At 46.5% G+C, this 19633-nt stretch overlaps 1 protein-coding gene across 1 annotated transcript; it reads left to right on the top strand.

Annotated features, from left to right (window-relative positions):
- The first annotated feature begins 93 nt into the window (after positions 1-93).
- On the top strand, positions 94-9646 carry MORN5 (MORN repeat containing 5). The gene is given in 3 exon segments (XM_063081543.1): positions 94-140; positions 3924-4071; positions 9551-9646. Coding segments are annotated over 3 exon segments (291 nt in total).
- The last annotated feature ends 9987 nt before the right edge of the window (positions 9647-19633 follow it).

Below are 19633 nucleotides of genomic sequence, written 5' to 3'. Positions count from 1 at the left end.
TGGCTCTGCCCACCCCTTTGGTTGTCATAGTGAGGCTGTATACACTGATACTCCGAGATCCCGAGGAAGGGCTGAAAGCTAGAAGCAGGCGCCATGCAGTACACGGGGAGCAAATATATCGGAGAATACGTAGATGGGAGGTAAGGGATTCATGATTCACTGTCTTGAATATCTGTGAGTGGGAAAACACGGCTATCTTTTTGCCTCTGCAAGGGACCTTGTACCAGACTCTTCAACAAACTTGCTCAAGTAACTTGCTCAAGGGTACATATCTAATAAGCAGCAAAGCTGAGATTCACTCATTCTATATATACTTGCGTGTGTGTGTGCGCGCGCCTGTGTTTGCTATCTGCCAGTTTTAGATATGGGAATAACAATATTAAAGATGTCAAGATCCTTGCTCTCTTGGAGCTTATAGTCTAGCTAGGGGTTAATAAACAATAAAGAAATAAATGAGAAGATAATTTCAGATAGTGGTAAAATTCTATGAAAACCGACATGGAGATTGGGGAAGAGAAACTGGCTAATCTGAATCCAGTATACATGGTCTCTTCCCTCAAGTAGCTCACAATCTAGAAATTATTAGAACGGTTTATATACACAAATCACTGTAATGAACTAATAGTAAAAGCTATTCAATTAAACAAATGTTGAGTGTCTACCAAGTACCAGGCTCCAGACTTGACTCTGGGCACAATTCCTGCCCTCAAAAAGTTCATTGAAATATAGCGCAGGCAGTAGGCATAACACAGATAACCACAATTCAGTGTGATAAGTGCTATGGCAGAAAGACGCAGAGGAAACACAGAGGTGGGCACTCTTCCTAGCCAACTTCCCTGGATGAAGAAGGTGGAATCTCTGTTTTATAGCTGGGGAAACTGAGGCAAAGGGTGGTGAATTGGATTGCCAAATAAGTTCTAGTTTGGGGGACTGTGAAGTACTCCTACCTTGAGACTGTGGAGATGGAGGAAAGCTGAAGGGCAAGATTTTGGTAAAATCCGTGCTCTGTATTCACAGGATTTCCAGGGCTTTTTGAGTTCAAATGTAGGAGGGATCAGTGGTCTGGCTGGGGATAGACTATAGATTCCTAGAGAAGGTGGTGTTATGTATGGGATGCTATCCCTAACAGTTACATCAACCTCGCAAGGGAGATGTTATTATCTCCACTTTAGAGATAAGAAAAATGAGGCCTACACATTTGTCCAAGTCAGCAGGTAAATGGCAGAGGTGCTTGGTGTGTACTTCTTCTCACAACCCTGTGAGCTAGTTTAGGCTGATCTTGCAAATAAAGGAACTGAGATTAAGAAAAGTGAAGTTACCTGCCCACAGTTATAGATACACAGCTAGGAAGTGATTGAGTCAGAATTGGAACCCAGTTCTGTATCCAAGCCATGTTCTTTCTTTCCACAAGGCCACAGTGAAATAGGCAGAGTTTTGGCAGATAGAGATGGGGAACTGAGCATTTAGGCACAAAAATTTGAGAACCTACACTTATTTTCAATGGGTTTTGCATGTGAGAAACAGACAGGGTCAAAACGAGTAGGCTTTGAACCATTTACCTTTGGTCTTCTATGTATTTTCATTTGATCTGTGTGTTACATCGACCATTTCCATGCATTTGTCCCTAGGAATCTGTACACAATTCTAGGGGTGGAAAAGCCATTGATAGGTCCTTGATAGAGATGAGCATTAGGAAATCTTACCAATTTCATCTGGGTATCCTTCCTCATAGTGCATATGTGTGGTAGGCACTCAGTAAATGTTGGCTGAATGAATTAATGAGAATGAATGGATGATAGATATTTGAGATACAGTAATCATAATCTCATTATGGATTAAAGCCTTCACTTATAAAGTGGCTCTCTTTGTTCTTTTTAACTTTCTTTGAATTTAGAATGAAGGACTTTCACCTTGAATGAATTTTTAAAATGGAAGGGACGGAGGGAAAGAGGATAGAAGGGAGAGAAGGAGGAAGGCAGGCAAAGTGGAAATCGGGAGATCAGATCAGACCCCATTGCAGTTGTCCCAGTAAGAGGCAGCAGGACCCTGGGCCAAGGCAGAGGTAGTGAGGCTGCAGGGAAAAGAAAACTGTAGAAGAGGTTTGGGAATTTCATTGCCAGGACTTGGCAGCTGATTGGCTCTGGTCTCGTCCAGAAGCAGCTTCCAGCCCTAGCCCAGCGCACAGATCGAGGCTCTGAACCAGAAGGATTCCGATAACTTTCATGGAAATGGAGAACTCCGAGGAGGCTGTTTTGGGGGAGGAGAGAATGAGTTCTGTTTTGGGTGAACTGGAGATGTCTTTGAGAGGTCTGGACAGTGATGTCCAGTTCACAGTAAGGAAAGGGGTGGGGTCTGATCTCAGAGAAGGTGTGGAACTTTGACAGTGCTTAGAAATGATAGGTGTGATCTCAAGCGAAAAGTAAAGGAGGGAAGGAGAAGAGGACTTCTCTCTCCCCTCACATCTTGCTGTAGAGTAAAAGCAAAACAGTTTCTGACCTCTTACTCTGTGCTGGGCAGTCTGCTATATTTTCACATCCATTATCTCATTCAATTATCTCAACAGCTTTGGGGAAGCATTGTCATCATCCCCATTTTACACATGAGAAACTCAGGCTTGCCCAAGGTCACACAGGCACAGAGAGGTGGAGCCAGCCTGGACTCCAGGTCTACATGGCTCAGGAGCTGGGCCTTAACCACAGCGCTCTCCTGCATGGGGCCCGCGGCCCAGGGGCACCTCCTGTCATTCACTCACTGGCCTTTCCATTTCCTCCATTTCTTGCTCAGTAGATGTTTATGGAGCAACTATTTAAGAAGAAAGTGTGGTTCTAAGACCTGAAGACACCAATCTCTTCATCTTAAGAAGCTTTAATTAAATACAGGAGATGAGGGATACCTTTACCATGCAGGGCAGAAAGGGCTAAGCATCCCAGCAGAGGTGCTAACAGAAGCCTAAGGAAGGTCAGAGTTGAGAGAGGTGACTTCAGCTAGCGGAGAGGAACAGAGAAGGAATGAAAGCATATTTCTTAAGCACTTGTTGTATGTCAGGCCCTTTTCTAGGAAAACCATTACACATTACCTGGGTTAATCTCAGTATTAATCTCAGCCATTTCACCCATGAAAAAGCTGGTGAACTGGTCAAGTGGCATTCCTGCCCTGTGCTCCTGTACTGTCCTGTCTTCCCCTGCACAGCACTTACCACGCATTGTGTAATTGCTTGATTGTGTCCCCAACTGGACTGTGAGTCCCCTGAGGACAGACGGCATCAGCCTTGATCACTGCTATATCTGTGTTATATCCAGCAGATCAGACTCTCAGCACAGCACCTGACACACAGTAGGTGCTCTGTAAATAATTGTTGGAAGGAAGGAAGGGAGAGAGGGAAGAAGAAAGACAAACAGAAAAGTTTAGGAAAGTCTACAAGATGATACACCTAGAAAACAATGAAGATTCATACCCACCTCTCCTGTCTCTAAATGTCATACTTTTTCAAATGTTCCACTTGTGGTGTAATGGGCAGGGGCGGGCCGGTGATGGGAGTCAGGGAAGATGTAGTTCCAGCTGCTAGAAAACCTGAGCCCTAGTCTCTGCATGACATTATTTACTGTGTGGCTTTGGGTACATCCCGAACCTCTCTGGGCCTACCAAGTGGGTATTGTCAGTGGGCAGCGTGAACTCCAGGGCAGCCTCTAGGTAAGGGAGAAGATGGACAGGCCAAACTCGCCCATCCCCTTGAACAACACAGCCCCTCTCATTTTGGGCCTTTTGAGGGAAATGAAATAAACTTTTGTTTTTGAACAGAATATTGCTGGGACACTAACATCTGAGGACTCTGAGGATGAGGTTTCTGCTCACTCTCCCTCACCTGCCAGCTCTGATCCTCCAGTCGCCATGCAGGGCTCAGTGATCTCCCTATGTCTTTACAGGATGGAGGGCAAAGCCGAATACATCCTCCCGACTGAAACAAGATATGTCGGGGAAATGAAGGACGGCATGTTTCATGGCAAAGGAACCCTGTACTTCCCCAACGGGAGCCGATACGACGCCATTTGGGAAAAGGGACTAGTTGTGAAGGTGATCACGTGGGGCTGCAGAGATCCTCGGGCAGGAAGAGCCCCCACTGCTCTGGCACCCTGACCTCCCTGACCGGTGCCCGCCTCCTTCTAGTCCCGCTTCTTGATCTTCCGGGTCTCTAGAATCTTCTCCCTCTGGATTTGAAAGGGCCCCTAGGGAGGCCATGATGGGTTTGAATCAGTTATACCACTTACTTTCTGACCTTGGGCCCATGACTTTGCCTCTCTGAGACTCAAGTTCCTCATCTATGAACTGGGGACAATACAAAGTTGTATTACTTATCGCTGCCCCAAGAAATTACCATAAATTTAGTGTCTTAAATTAACACAAATTTATTATCTTACAGTCCTGGAGGTCAGAAGTTTTAAAATGGGTCAGCAGGGCTGCATTCCTCCTGGGGCCTCTGTGGGAGAACCTGTTTCCTTGCCTTTTCCAGCTTCTAGAAGCTGCCTGTCTCCCTTGGCACGTGGCCACGCATCTCTCTGACCTCTGCTTTCATCATCACATAACTTTCCCTCCCTCTGCATTTGTCATCACCCTGTGTTCTCTCACCCTGACCTTCCTATCCCCCTCTTATGGGGACCCTTGTGATGACATTGGGCACACCCAGATAATCCAAGATAATCTCCCCACTTCAAGATCCTTAATTTAATTGCATCTGCAAAGCCCCTTTTGCCACATAAGGTAACATATTCACAGGTTCCAGCAGATGTGAACATCTTTGAAGGACCATTATGGAGCCTACCGAAATAGTATCAGGCACCTCCTAGGATGTGTGTGAGAGCAAATGAGACAGTAGATGTAAGCACTTTTGATAAGTTCTGGGCACACAGTAGGCCCTCAATAAATGTTAGCTCTTACTATCACTGCCACCACAACTGCTACTATCATCATAAATTATCTAATCCAAGGGTTCTTCACCTGGGATTTGTGGGCCATGAATAGAATTTAGGGGGTCAGTGAAACCTCATGATTTATGTGCAAAAGTTTCTGTGTATATGAGACTGTTTTTCTCTGGGAAAACAATCTATAGCTTTCATCAGTTTCACTAAGGGTGTGCTGAGGCCTGACTCATACCTAAAAAAGGTTAAGAAACACTCCTGGTTTTACAGCCCAGAGAATCTAAGCCCCAGGAAGGGGATGTGACTTACCCAAGGCCACACAGTGAATTAATAGTATTCTTGGAATTTCCACCCATGTTTCCTGATGCCCAAGCCAATGCAACTTCTACATCCTGAGGCTTCCTTTAGCACTAAGACAGCAAAAGCAGAATGCATGTGTTTGGACAAAGGGCCATGACTGATAGCTCTGACCTTTCCAGCTCTGATAACTGAGTACTTACCATATGTCAGTGTATTATTCAGGGTCCTCCAGAGAAACAGAACCAATAGGATATATATGAGGGTACTTCAAAAGTTCATGCAAAGATTCATATTATCTTTTCATTCTATTTCTCCATGAACTTTTTGAAGCACCCTCATATAGATATAGAGAAAGAAATTGATTATGAGGGATTAGCTCATGAGATTATGGAGGCTAACAAGTCAAACAATCTGCCCTCTGCAAGCTGAAGGCCCAGGAAAGCCAGCGGTTTAGTTCTAGTCCAAACCTGAAGGCCTGAGAACCAAAGTCAATGGTGTAAGCTCCAGTTAGAGTCCAGAGGCCTGAAAGCCAGGAGAGCTGATGTCAGAGCGCAGGAAAAGACAGATGTCCCAACTCAGGCAGAGAGAGTAAACTGCCTTTTTGTTCTGTTCAGGCCCTCAAGGGATTGGATGATGCTTACCCACAATGGTAAGGGCAGATCATCTTTACTCAGACTACAGATGTGAATGCTAATATCTCCCAGAAACACCCTCACAGACACACCCAGAAATAATGTTTTATCAGCTACCAGGGCATCCCTTAGCCCAGTCAAGTTGACACATAAAATTAGCCATACAGTCAGGCATCTAAATACTTTGCATGTACTATGTCATTGAATTCTCAATCAACCCTATTAAATATAAGCCGTCATTATCCTAATTCTACAAGTGAGGAAACTGAGGGCCAGAGAGAATATGTTGTCAGCGCAAGTTCACACAGTGAGTTACCATACTTTGAGCAGCAGGCACAGATCTCAGTGCTTTATATCCATTTCTTCTAATCGTCACAACTATAATAATGGTCATAGTTATCACTTCTTTTCTGTGGCAGTGAGAAAGCACCTTCTCCCATGACATCCGATCTTCTCAGCAAAAAGGCTTCTGCCTCCTCAGACGTGTGTGTGCTCCTTGTATTCCAGGGCGGGTACACCTTTGCGGATGGGCTGCAGCACGATGGTGAGAACTGGCACTACTGTGACAGCTATGATCGGAGGTTTTACACGGAGATCTGCTTCGGCTTGAAGCCCACAGGTACCCAGGCACCCTCCCTTTCCTTCACAGCCAAACTGAGAGAGAATCTAAACACAGCCTTAAACAGGTGGGCTGAGACCTACCGATGTAACTCAACAGAGAAGAGGAACTGGGCAGGTGCAGCAGAACACAAAAGAGCCATGTCCTGGAGCCAGAAAGGCCAGTCCTCATCTCTCAGCTCCACTGTACTAGTCGGGGGACTGTGGGTAAGGGACTGCACCCCTCTTTGCCTCAGTCCCTCCCCTTCAAAATGGGGACATTCATATCATCTACCTCATAAGATTATTGTGAATGATTCCTGTAAAGTGTTTAGAACAGTATCTTGCACGCATGGTAGGTGCACAGTACATGTCAGCTGTTCTTACTTGTAGTACCTACTGAAACATGGAAATTATGTATTTTTTAAAGAAAGAGATACCAGGGGCCGGCCCGTGGCTCACTCGGGAGAGTGCGGTGCTCATAACACCAAGGCCCCGGGTTCGGATCCCATATACGGATGGCCGGTTCGCTCACTGGCTGAGTGTGGTGCTGACAACACCAAGTCAAGGGTTAAGATCCCCTTACTGGTCATCTTTAAAAAAAAAAGAAAGAAAGAGATACCAGCAAAGAGCCCCATTGGCAAAGCATGTGCCCTGCATATCAGGTGCTGGGTGACGCCCTCTATAATGTCTGTCTCCTTGAATCTCCAGATGTCCCTGCCCAGTCAGCTTCCACTTGAGACTAGGAAGCTGACTGGGCAGAGACATCTGGAGATGGCCAGGTAGTGTCCTCTTCATCCTCTCTGTCACTTCCCTATTCCAGACCTCCGTCATCTCTCCCCTCAATTACCTGACCTCCCGAGACCCACACTTCCATCTTTTAAAAGTGTGACTATGCTTACCATCCCCCCCAGCCTTCCCCCACACCCTTCAGTGCCTCCTACTACCCTTGAGATAAGACTCCAAATTCTCAATGCAACTTACATTCTCTGGCTCCTACTGATGTCCCCAGCCCCATCCCAGGCTACCTGTCCTTCTCTGCTTTCCTCTCTCCTCTCTTGCTACGCTTGCTTTCTCTCTGTTCCTCAAAGAGACCACCTGCCATTCCCTCTGCCTGGAATGCTCTAACCCTCTCACTTTACTCAAATAACTCCTTCCCATCCTGCAGGTCTCAGCTTAGTGTCCTTTTTCCGGGACCTCTTCCCTGAACTTCCAGACTAGGTGAGGTCTCCCTGTGGCATGTCACAGAGCAGCCATGATCCCCCTCCAGAGCTCAGATCACGAATGTTCAGTTCTATCTTCCCGTGCCAGCTATGAGCACCATGAGGGCAGGGGCTCTGTCTTACTCATTGCTGTATCCCCAGTACCTAGCACACTGCCTGGCATAGAGTAGGTGCTCAGAAAAGAGTTACTGTCAAACAGGGATAATAATATTGACATCACAGTGGGGGGTGAGGGATGTTAAGGCAATGACATTAACAGGCATCACCTAAACACCTACTCTATGTCAGACACTGGCTGGCCCCAGGGAGACCCAGAGCTGAGAAGATACACAGTCTCTGCCTTCAAATAGCTGCCAGTCTAGATGCAACTTGAGAACCTTGCAAATTGCTCTTCCTGAGTTAGTTGGCAGGGCCTGGACTTTGTCATGGGCTCTTCATCCCAATTGAGTCCTGTGGGCAAAGAGCCTCAGGCCCTCCCTTCTCACATGGCAGCTGATTTTTCCAAAGTGGGGCTTCTGTCAATCTCCAAGGCAGTTTGGTGACCTTCCCTGCACCTGCCTGGCCCTCCCCTTCTCCTCCAGCAACCCCAGCAGAGCAGCTTTAACTTGAGTAGCCACTTCATTCCTGGGTCATGCGCACTTTGCCTCAGGAGGCAGGCATCACCAGGGCAGCTCTGTCTTCCTGCCTGCATGGCAGGGTGAGAGCTAAGGGTGCCCCTGGACCTCTCTGAGCATCTGTGAGATGGGAATTGGCATGAGGCTTCAGAGAGAGAATGGCTGTAAAGTGCTTGACATGGAATAAATGCTTAGTAATCAGCCAGTATTCACAGGTTTAGGGTCAGGGTCAGGGTCAGGGTCAGCATCAGGGTTAGGGTTAGGTATATTGTTCAACAACATAAGAGCACCTACTGTGTGCGGGACACTGAGCTGTGAACATGGTGCTGTGCTCAGTGGGCATCCAGCTGTCAGTCCAGACAACAGGGAGTTACAGGATACAATTAGAAGCAACCTGAGAAGTTATTTATTCCAAACTTTCCCTTTACTTAGGCCACGGCATTTCAAGATACACACACACAGCATGCACGACCTCAAAGGTACACTGACTCTTTTGTCCCTCCTGGGGATTTCAGTGTCCTCATTCCTGGGGCCGTGTCCAGGCCTGCTCCTCCTCTGGTGTCAGCAGCTTAACACACAGGTTCCAGAGCTGGGCTGCTTCCTACTGGATAACCTCGAGAAAGTTTGACCTCTCTGAGCCTCAGTTTTCTTATCTATACAATGGAGCCATAGTGTTGCTCTGCGGATTAAATGAAATAGTAGGAGCGCAATGCCTGGCACATAATAAACATTCAATAAATGGTGGCCACTATGGTAATTTTGGTGAAAGTCAAGGTTCTCCACTACTTGACCCCTCGTCCACCTGACCCATGCTTTCCTACTGTTCTACCTCATGTGTTCTCTGCTCCACAAGGTCTCCTGAGGGAGGCCTGGGGGCTCACGCCTCTGGCCTTTGCCCACACTTTGAATGTCATTCCTCTTCTGGGCCTGCCCTCCTGTTCACCTGGCTAGCCCTGACTCATCCTCAGGATCTCTCTGACTCCAGGACCTGTGCCCTTTGTCATGGTGTCCCAAAAAATGGAGGAAAGTGGAGTCAAGAGAAGAAGACAGGGGGTGTAGTTCCCAAGACCCTGCTCATGGAGCCATTTTCAGAGACCTCTTCTGGGGCACTGTCCCTGCTGTTTTTGTTTCTTGCCCTGAATAGGCAGTGTTTAGTGCAACAGTGGAGCCAGACAGTCACATGAGCAAACCAGTCAAAAGCAGACCTTATGGGGGCACTGGTTTGGATTTAGCCTTGATGGTGAACTAATTGTCCACTACATCCTTTCAAGGTATCTCTCAACTCACCAATATAGACCCACCTAGAAAAATCCCCAAGGGTTGTTATGATTGTGGAGACGGCTTCTATAACCCAGTCACGAGGATAGTCAAGGACTACAGGAACCGCTTTCTGAGAAATGCAGGTATGTTTATCCTGACACTCTGCAGCATGTTTTCTCCTCTCTTCATCCACATATGGGCTCGTGCATATGTGTCATATGTGTGCACACACACGTGTGCCTTTGGCAAGAAAGAAGATTTTGCTGACAGAAGACATAAATTGATTATCTGAATGTTTCACTGTTTGGACTTGTCATGACTACCAAGTCTGTATATAGTCACAGAATGAGGTCAAGGACATTCGTGGTCTCACTGGGACAGCACATAATGGTAGCACTGAAAGGACTAAAGTACTTATTTTGCATGCATTCACTCAACTAGTATTTAATGAGCACCTGCTATATACTATACACTATGCCTGGTGCTGGGGTAAAGCATCACTGCCCAACGGGGGACTTCTACTTGGCAGCTCAGAGAAGGGGTCCTGCCAAGCTGGGTAGGAGCCCCCTGCAGAGAGAATGCTGCCCAGCAGAGCCTCCAAAGAGAGCGGTAATGCTGATTCTAGGAGTGTGGGAAAACACTGGCAACTGGAAGTGAATTGCCACTGCTGAGCCGACGCTGGCTTGAATAGCAAGCACAACAGAAAGGCGTGGTTCTCCTCTGCCTCAGTCTGCCTTGCAGCACCTAACAGGAGTCAGCTGGCAAAGCAGAAATGCAGCGCAGACAGCCCCAGTCCCAGCATCGCAAAGCAGTAATGCAGTGCAGACAGCCCCAGTCCCAGCATTGCAAAGCAGTAATGCAGTGCAAATAGCCCCGGTTCCAGCATTGCAAAGCAGTGGACAGAGGGTCGGTTTGGGGCTGATAGTCACAGCTTCTAACTGACCCAGTCCACCCCTTTTGTTGCTCAGCGTCTGTGCATGCTCTTCTACAGGTACCAAAACTTCCATACAACAAAGACAAAAATGTGTGCTTTTTTGTATAACAAGTTGCAATGTCCTTCATATTAATACAAAGATACTCTCACCTTCTCCCCCAGCAGGGGAGATAAGCAGTCCCAACAGACATTGAATCCGTCTCTAAGTAACGTTATTCCTTGACAGTCCTGCCTGAATGTCTAGTACCCTGCAAGCCACTGACAACAAGTCTTCTATAAAATAATGAGAAAAGAGGAAGCAAAAGAAAAGATATTAGTTAATAAAAACAAATGTACAGATAGATAAATAGATAGATGATATGGATTTACATACACATACACACGCAAATAAAGAAGAAAAACTATCCCACCACTACAGTTCTCTTTCTGTAACTAGTCACAAGGCTGTAGTTAATATTTATAAATTCCTTTTTCCATTATCCATTCCATGTTCCATCTGCCTTCAGCCTACACTTCAATTGGCCTGGCTTTTTATTTGGTAGGTGACCTAAACCTTCATTCTTAAAGTATCTGGATCCTTACTGGTTCTGCCTTTTTTGGTCATTTAGTTGGTTGGTTTAGTTTTTCATTAACTTTTACAATTGGGATTGGAAGTCCTAAGAGGTGCCCTAGAGAACCCCAGAGTTCCATACAGCATCCCCTTTCCCCCACTGAATAGCAGCAACCCAGTCTCCCCCAGCAATCAGGAACAGTCACTCCAGCCAGTACAGTTTCCCCTTCCTTGATTGTCATTTCAGTGTCATAAGGAGCCAAAATGGCCAGGTGGCTGTTTCAACACCCAATTCAGCAGAACCATCACTGCATCACCTGATGTGACCATTCCTCCTGTAGAACTAAGACCTGTGAACTAGTAAAGTTCAAAGTTGTAGGAGAGGAAGCAAAAATTCTGCCTAAAAACTGGCATACTGCTATAGCCTCAGCACCAAGCACAGGCCCAGGCAATGGCAGAAGGACATTAAGTATACATGAAACAAATCAAGGAATGAATGTGTGCTGTGAATCTCTACCAGGGAGATACGCTCATATAATTTCCTGAATGGATTTGACCATAAAGATAGTTGAGTGGTGAGGCAGGAGGGAGCATTTTATTGAAATAGGTTTCCATGGAATATATTTTTGGGAATTCTTTCTTCAGTTGTGGTACAATGCATCTGATTCATTTGGAGCTTTTTAGGTTTTAATTTTATTCCAGTCCTGCCTCCATGAGATAATATCCTGGTTCTATGAAGATTCACAGGCTAATGGTAGAGACAGACACAGAAACATGATTACAATATAATGTGATATGGACCCTGGTGGAGGGAATCCCTGGAGGCTGAGGGGGGATTGAGGAAGGGGAACTGATCACTGGCTCGGATGGAGGATACCAGTCAGGAAAAATGTCACAGACATAATAGATCTTAAAGAATGAATGAATAGGGATTTTGTGAACAGGAATGCTGGGGAAGGGCACTCCAGGTAGTGGAAACAGTATGTGCAAAGACAGAGGCATGAAAAAGCCTGGCATGACTACAGAACCAGAAATTGTGGTTCCCTGAATCCTGTGGGCAGAAGAAGCCATGCTTGGTGATAAGCTTAAAAATGTATCATGGGAAGGGAAGGCTATTCTTAGGAAGGTCGGAGAAGGATGGACACTAATGATTGTTTGGTCAACAGATATTTATTGAGTATTTGCTATGGGTCTGGCTCCACGTGAGGCTTGAAGGTGATAGCAGTGTCACAGTCTTTTCTTGGGGAGCAGGAGAAACTGACAGTAAAATAGATCACAACAATTCAGAGTTGCTGCCAAAGAACTTAGAAGGACACCTAACCTTGGAGGTCAGCAGGCTAGGGAGATTTCCTAGAAAAAGCAAGATCTACTCTGAAAGCTAAAGAGGAGACAAATGCAGCAGGGTTGGGAGGAGTGTTAAAGGCAGAGGGAACAGCATGTGCAGGAGGATTAGAGCTGGGAGAGAACATTTCACATGCAGGAGCTGCAAGTAGTTCGGGAGCATGAGGTGGCAACATTTGAGGAGAAGAAAAGCAAGACAGGAAGCCCAAGAGGTGGGCAGGGGAGGGCAGGAGGAAAGATCATGGGTGTCTTTGCACCCTAAGGCAGTAGGGAGCAAGGGGAGGTTTTAGGCAGGTAGCATAGTAGCTGATTTGTCCTTTAGAAAGACTTCTCTGGTTACACACAGAGAAGAGGACATGGCAGGTAAAATTAGAAAAGAGGTCTTTCTGGCAAGATGGTGGGAAAGGGGCACCTGAAGGAGTACGGGCCCAGGGTGGTGGGATAGGAGACCTGGGTTCCAAGTCCGGAATTTTATCAATAAAATGAGGGAATTGGGCTGGATAATAGGGATCTTCCAACCTTAAGAGACTATGATGGAGGATAAAGGTGGCCAAGGGGTATTTGGGCCCTGATGTTATAGAACAGATCAAGTTCAGAGTGTGCTGAAAACCACCAAAAGGAAGTCTCTGTTTGTAGCCACCTAGTCATTACCCCATATTCACGTCACCCTGCAAGGGACTGATTTGGGCTCCTGTCCACCTTCTGTTTTCCCCGGGCCCTTTCTCCCCTGCATTCCAATCCACCCCCATAAACAGTGCTCTGAAGGCACAAGCTGCTAGCCCTGTGGGCCTGAAGTGGGTGTCTGAGGCCATCCCAGAGTAAACACAACATGGCCACTGCTATTATGGAGCACAGGCCACCTGAGTGGGTCAGAGTCAGGGACGCTTATTTTATACAAGGCCATGGGCCAGGGCACTGGCGCAAGAGCTGCCTTTGGTTTGCCTTCGGGCCTCTGCACTGCCTCAGCTCCCACCCCATCTCTTTGCTGGCTTATTTCTCTGGTCAAAGAATTTTCCTTCAGACCTGACTGGAAAGCCCTGAATGCTAGACTACAAATTTCTTAACTGCAAACATGCTTGGCAAATCTGGGTTTGCTTGACTTGGGTTTTAGAGAATACCTTTAGAGATTAACTGGGGAGGACGGTACCTGCCTGGCTGTGAGACTTTAAATTCATCCTTCCATTCACCCAAAAGTCTCTGGACACCTATTATATGCCAGGCTTTGGGGATAAGGGCAGGCACCATATTCTCTCTGTAGCTCTCAAACAATTGGCCCGTAGTAAGGAATACTTTACATCATGACTCAGTATACACACGTGCACAGGCACGTGCAATGTACTATGATATTTTCTATTCTATTTAATTTTTTTAAATGCTGGTTGCTATGCACTAAATTGACTTCACAATTGTCTTAAGGGTTGGGACCAGGCATTGGTAGGCCACTGTTTTAGGTGCTTTCCTGACCAACCATTTTCTCCCTCTGTCCCTCCCTCCCTCCACTGCACTGTTTGGGTTAGATGTCCCTCTTCTGTACCCTCACAAGCCTCCCCAACAGCACTTGGCCTGTGGCAATAGAAGTATCTCTATTTGCTCATCTTCCCCAGCCTGGGAGCTGCTTGAGGGCAGGGACCATGTGACTATGTCTGATTCATCACTGTGTCCCCAGCATCTCCCACAAGTTGGAGCTGATTAAATATTTTTAAATGAAAATAGCAGGCAGGCAGGCAGGGAGAGCACCTGCTCTCAAATCCCTCATATTCTTCAACTAATAATACAAAATTTTCCTGGTACATAATAGACAATTTATTATTTTGAATAATAAAAACAATTCATTATAGTTCTATGCATATCCAAGTCTTCAAAGCAGCTTACTCAGAATTCTCAACCCAGTGGCTCTCAGGCCACATCTGGACTGTAATGTTTTTGTTTGGTTGGTCCAATGCTTGAAATTTCTTGGGTTTAGGCACCTTGGTGGGGCCTGTGCTGCCCAGGTCCCCACCACTCCCTGCTGTCTGGCACCCAACAGTATCAGTCATTTCTGGTACCCACCTTGAAGCCTTTGAGCTCATGAGCCCTCCATCTCGTGTAAACTTCCCGTGCATCCAGGAAGCTGGAAATGGGCTCTTTCTGAGATTAGGAAGCTCGATCTTGGAGTGATGAATGAGAGACTGGTGATAGTGGAGCTGGAACTCAAACCCACTTCCATTTACTTACAAGTCTGCTGGTCTCTGGTCTACATTCTGCTGCTGCTTATGCTGGGACCATAAAACCATTAATGATAGCAACTGTAAACAGTTACTGTGTATTACAATTAATACAGCAAACACAAAACACAACAGAGACTGAGTTAGGACCTCCTGCCGTACAGGAGACTTGAGAGCTGGTCAGGGAGACAGCATGGTGTGGTGGTTAAAAGCCCAGGGCCTGGAATCCATACCTCTGGTCATATTTTTCCTCTTAGAGCCTCAGTCTCCTCATCTGTAAAGTGAGCATTATAGTAATATCTGTCTGGAGGAGTTATGGTTAGAAAAAATTAGATTAAGTATGCAAAATGCATAGCACAGCACCTGGCCCAATACAGGTGTTCAGTGATTGGTATTTGTGGCTGTTGTCATTATGATGATTATTGACTCAGGCTGAAGGAGAGGGAAATGAGTTAGGCCCTGGGATTTGCTAAACTTTCTCTAGGTGCTCGAGAGAAAGTCTCTAGGGAGACAGATGTGATTGGATATGCTAGGTCTCTCAGCCTCCTCGGGGGTTTTGCTTGGGAAATGAAATGATCTGAAACTTTGGTGTCTGCAGGCACTCGATTATGGCATTCAGAGCCCCAGCCTGACTTTGAAGGTCCACCTTCCATCTTCCTGTCTCTTCCACCTCATGTTCTAGTCCAGCCAGACCAGCTGCCATCCATTGGTAAACACATCCAGCACTTTCTACTCCCCACTGTGACCTCATATATCCCCCAGCACAGAATGCCTTCCCGTCTTTTCTCCACCTGTCGCAGACTTCCCCATCTCTCGATGCTTATTACATAACAGAAGGCCAGGAAGTCTTTGCTTGTAACCCCTGAAGAATGGCATGTGGCTTCACCTGGACATCCACAGCTCGGGGAAAGGGATGCTCATTGTGGAGGACCCTACTGGGCCCTGCACTAAGCATTGTACCAGTTTATCTCACCTGCTCTTTCCTGTCACCCCAAGTGGGTCATTTACATGAGACACTGTTTGCCATAAGAGCACCTGGTCTCAGACAGATTAATAACTTGCTCACTGTCACACAGCTAGTGACAGAGTCAAATTCAAACCCAGATCTTCCCAAAGCCTGTCCTTTTCCTTCTTCTTGCCAGCTTCATGGGCTAGTTTATTCTGCACTTATCTATCTCCCCTCCTAGACAGGGGCATGTCTGATCCATAGCTGTTCCACTACCAAGCACAGTTCCTGGCACCTAGTGGGAGTTCAGTAAGACTCTTATATGAATGAAAATGTCCATTTCAGAGTCTTAAGATACAAACACCACAGTCCCCAAAAAGAGATGCTACCTTATTTGCAAAGGGGTCCTTTATACTCTATGAGCCAATAAGGAGGCATTTGAAGATATGTGGGATAATTACCTTTAGTATGATGGAAAATTGGGAGATTAACTCTAACCCTTCCCCCTCCCACACGTCCCTTTCATTTCTCTCAGGAAGGATAAACCAGAGCCACAGTGGCAGTTTGTATGTGTATCTCTTTCATATAGCTGTTGCTTGCCTCAACGTTATGAGCAGGAATCATTTGCAAAATAACTGTACCACTAATCCTTACTCGTTCCCCCCAATTAATGATACCCCATGTGAGTGTCTCAGATGAAAGGCACATTATTAATATTCAAGGAAAAAACCCTCATAACCATTTTAACATATACAACTAACAATGAACTAAATTTGCTTTGTGGAAGACAGAGAGTGAGCATCCCAAATTAGTTTATGTAAAAGCTGAAATTCTTCCCCGAAAGGTCTCAGTACCATCCTCAAAGAATATTCTGATCATCAGAAATGCCGTCAAGATTCCCGCCAACATTATCCCCTTTGTTGTCTGAAATGTCGAATCAAGCACATCTGGCAAATGTCCTAGAGCTCACAAATCTTTCAAACAGCATATAATTCCCAATGGTTAAAGAGATAACGCCACCGCTTAATCGTGCTGCTCTTCAAAATAGCACCAACTTTCCTTCAATCAGAAACAATGGCTTTGGCTTCTTAAAAATATCACACACCAGTGATTATTTGCAGAGAGGGCCTTTTTGCGTTTGAACCTGTGGGTTCCAGACAGAATTTAAAATCAAGACCACAAGCCTCCTTGGAATGTGCACTTCACCACCTGGGCAGTGGGAGAAAGGGGTGTGAGCTGGGATCTGAAAAGTGACCTGGCCTATGTGATTTGGAGTCTTTGGGAGGTGACGGCTGGCTTCCCCAGAGTGAGAATGAGGAGGGTGAAGATGAAAGCATGGGCAAGGAGCTCCCAGACATTGGTGTGTATCTGCTCCCCACCCAATGTTAGAAAAGCTGCATAGTGAACACCCAGAAATAAAAGCCCACTGTGGTCTTCTAAGGTTTCTCTGGCATTGTTTAAACAGTTGAAAACTGGACACATCCCCAATGTCCAACAGAAGACTAATTAAGTAACATGTAGTGTATTCTTACAATAGAATACAATTCAGTCGTTAAAAATGACAATGAAGAACTAGATCTGTTGATACACAAAGGTATCTAGATTCTATTTCAGGTGAAAAAGCAGGATAATAAAAATAGCCAGCATTTACTGAGTGCTTACAGTATTATTTTATTTCATTTCATCTGATCTTCAAAGTAACTCTGCAAAATAGTTATCTTTATTATTCTAACTTCACAGATAATGAAACCGAGGCGAGGTGAAATGCCTGCCCAAAGTCAAACAGATAATTAGTGGCAGAGTTGGTATTTGAACCCGGGTTCAGCTGACTCCAAAGCTAGAAACGGCATTGGAGCTGGTTCTGAATGAGAAGTTGGAGTTTACTAGTGAAAGAAAGAATTGAGCCCAAATATATAAAAAGTACACACCCAGAGAGGATAAGATTGCAGTGGAAGTTCTTTTTCCCAAGACAATCTCTGCCCACTTTGTTGCTCAAAAACTGGCCGAAGACAAAGTCTCTCAGTGCCAATGACAAACCAAGAGTCCTCTAATCTTGAAGCCACTGCCTTCCCCCGACAAGTGAGAAACCTGAGACCCAGAGAGAGCAGATCATGTGCCTGACCCCACACAGCCTGTCTGCGCTGGACCCGGGCTGACACCCCGGTTTCCCACTGCCGGCCAAGGCTCCTCCACAGACCCAGGCCACCTCGCCGCAATGCTTCCCTGTGGTTCCTGCAAAATGGCTGGTGCATCTCCATCGTAGCCCCACCCGCCATCATCTCTCCAACGAGACAAAAGGCAATTTACCCAAATGTTATAATCACCTGCAGGCTGGCACGCAGGGGCATCCCTGCTTTATCTGTGGTATTGTTAACAGCACCATAATGAAGGCTTTGTGGAAGATAATTTCACACTTGTAACTGCCAAATAAAATGCCCGCACAGATCGCACATCCCTGCCAGCAGACTTGGGCATTTGCTAGAAGCAGAAGGGGCAGGAAGGGAAGTTATGAGTGTTGAATGCCTCCACTGTGCCAGGGACTTATTACCATATCCCAGTTGTTCGACGGACGTGCCATTATCCCTGTTTGGCATATGGGGAAACGGAGGCTCAGGGAGTAAATTATTTACTGATGGTCATGCAGCTAGTAAAGAGAAGCATCAGAATTTGAACCCAGGTCTCTCTGACACCAGAGGCCATGCCCTGAACCACTGAGATACACTGTGGCACTTTCTGAGTCACCAATCTCTCTGAGGATCTGAGCAAAGTTAAGGACTTTTTCCCCTAGAAAAATACACTTGAACCCAGCAACAGAATTTGCCTACAGAGGGCAGGATTGGCCACATGGAAGCTATCCACAGGCATCTGTCGAGATCTTTGCTCTAGGAGTGAGAGCTGTCTGGCTTGCTTTCTCTCCCTGACCTGCAGGAATTGCCCACTGCCATCCTCTCTCCCCATCCCAATCCCAAAGGCCCTGGAAATTCCCCTTCCAGCCATGGTGCCCATCGGATTCTGGTAACAATACATCCTCCCCCCCCCCCCCCCACAGCAGCCTCGTGGAGGCGGCCAAAGGACACGGCTTCCCCTTTCACAGCTGGAGTCAACCCAGGCCAGCACTGTTTGTTTTGCCTCCTTTAATAGAAGTGAATGCAAAGCCAGAGCCCACAGGGTAAGAGCTTCATCTTTCTTCCTCCAGCCAAGCTCTGGAACTCAGGGCAGATGGCCAAAACCCCCGCCCAACCTCAGGTCCAGGAGAGGCAGATAGGGTTATGAGCCAGACTTTAGAGTCAGCCAGATCTGCAGTCAGATCCCAGCTCTGCCTCTTACCAGCTGTGTGAGCTTGAGCTCATCTCTAATTTCTCTGAGCTTCAGTTTCCTTGTCTGAAAAATGCAGACCTCCCTTACAGGGTTGTGGTGAGTATGAAGTGGGAAAGCTCAGGGATCCAGCGAGAGCAGTGCCGGGCCTGTGCAGGGCGCTTGGTGCATGTCGGCGACCACAGTTGTGGGTGTTTTACACCCTGCGGTGAAAAGTTAAAAAACTGGGGCCTCCTTAACTCTATATCCCAAAGGGATGAGCCACTGTCACCTTGGCGAACTGCTCTCTGGCCTCCTCCCACCTGCTTTTGATGCCGATTTCAAGACTGGACTAGAGTCCTGTGGTTTTCTGATGTCCCAACCCAGCCCCTGGCATTCTCTTCTGGGTGGGTTCCCCATTATCCCCATCATTTCTTATCCACCTAGAGCCACATACCTCCTAAGTTCCCACCAGACACAGGCCTCTGCTGAGTCCCTGCGTACACCAGGGTTTCACTTGGGGGCCAGACCCAGTGCTGGTCACCCTACCCAAACCAGCACAGTGCTGGGGGGAACAGATGCATATGTTTATGACAGTCACAGGACCGGGATGGGTGTTCTCTAGACAGAAGCCCAGGGCCTTTAGGCAGCCCAAGTGCTCAAAAGACTGCAGCGAACCTCCCATTTCTCAAAATACACTTTAAGCATAAAAATAACATAAACCATAAAAAAGAATATGGAAGGAAGTAAAAAACACAATCCTCTATTCCCTATGATGCTTATACTAATGTTTACATTGAAATATCAAATATGAGATTCTCTCCC

Source organism: Cynocephalus volans, chromosome 17, assembly GCF_027409185.1.
Source record: "Cynocephalus volans isolate mCynVol1 chromosome 17, mCynVol1.pri, whole genome shotgun sequence".
Classification (NCBI taxonomy): domain Eukaryota; kingdom Metazoa; phylum Chordata; class Mammalia; order Dermoptera; family Cynocephalidae; genus Cynocephalus; species Cynocephalus volans.
Note: the sequence above shows the minus strand (reverse complement) of the source record. Positions and strands in the feature narration are given on the sequence as shown.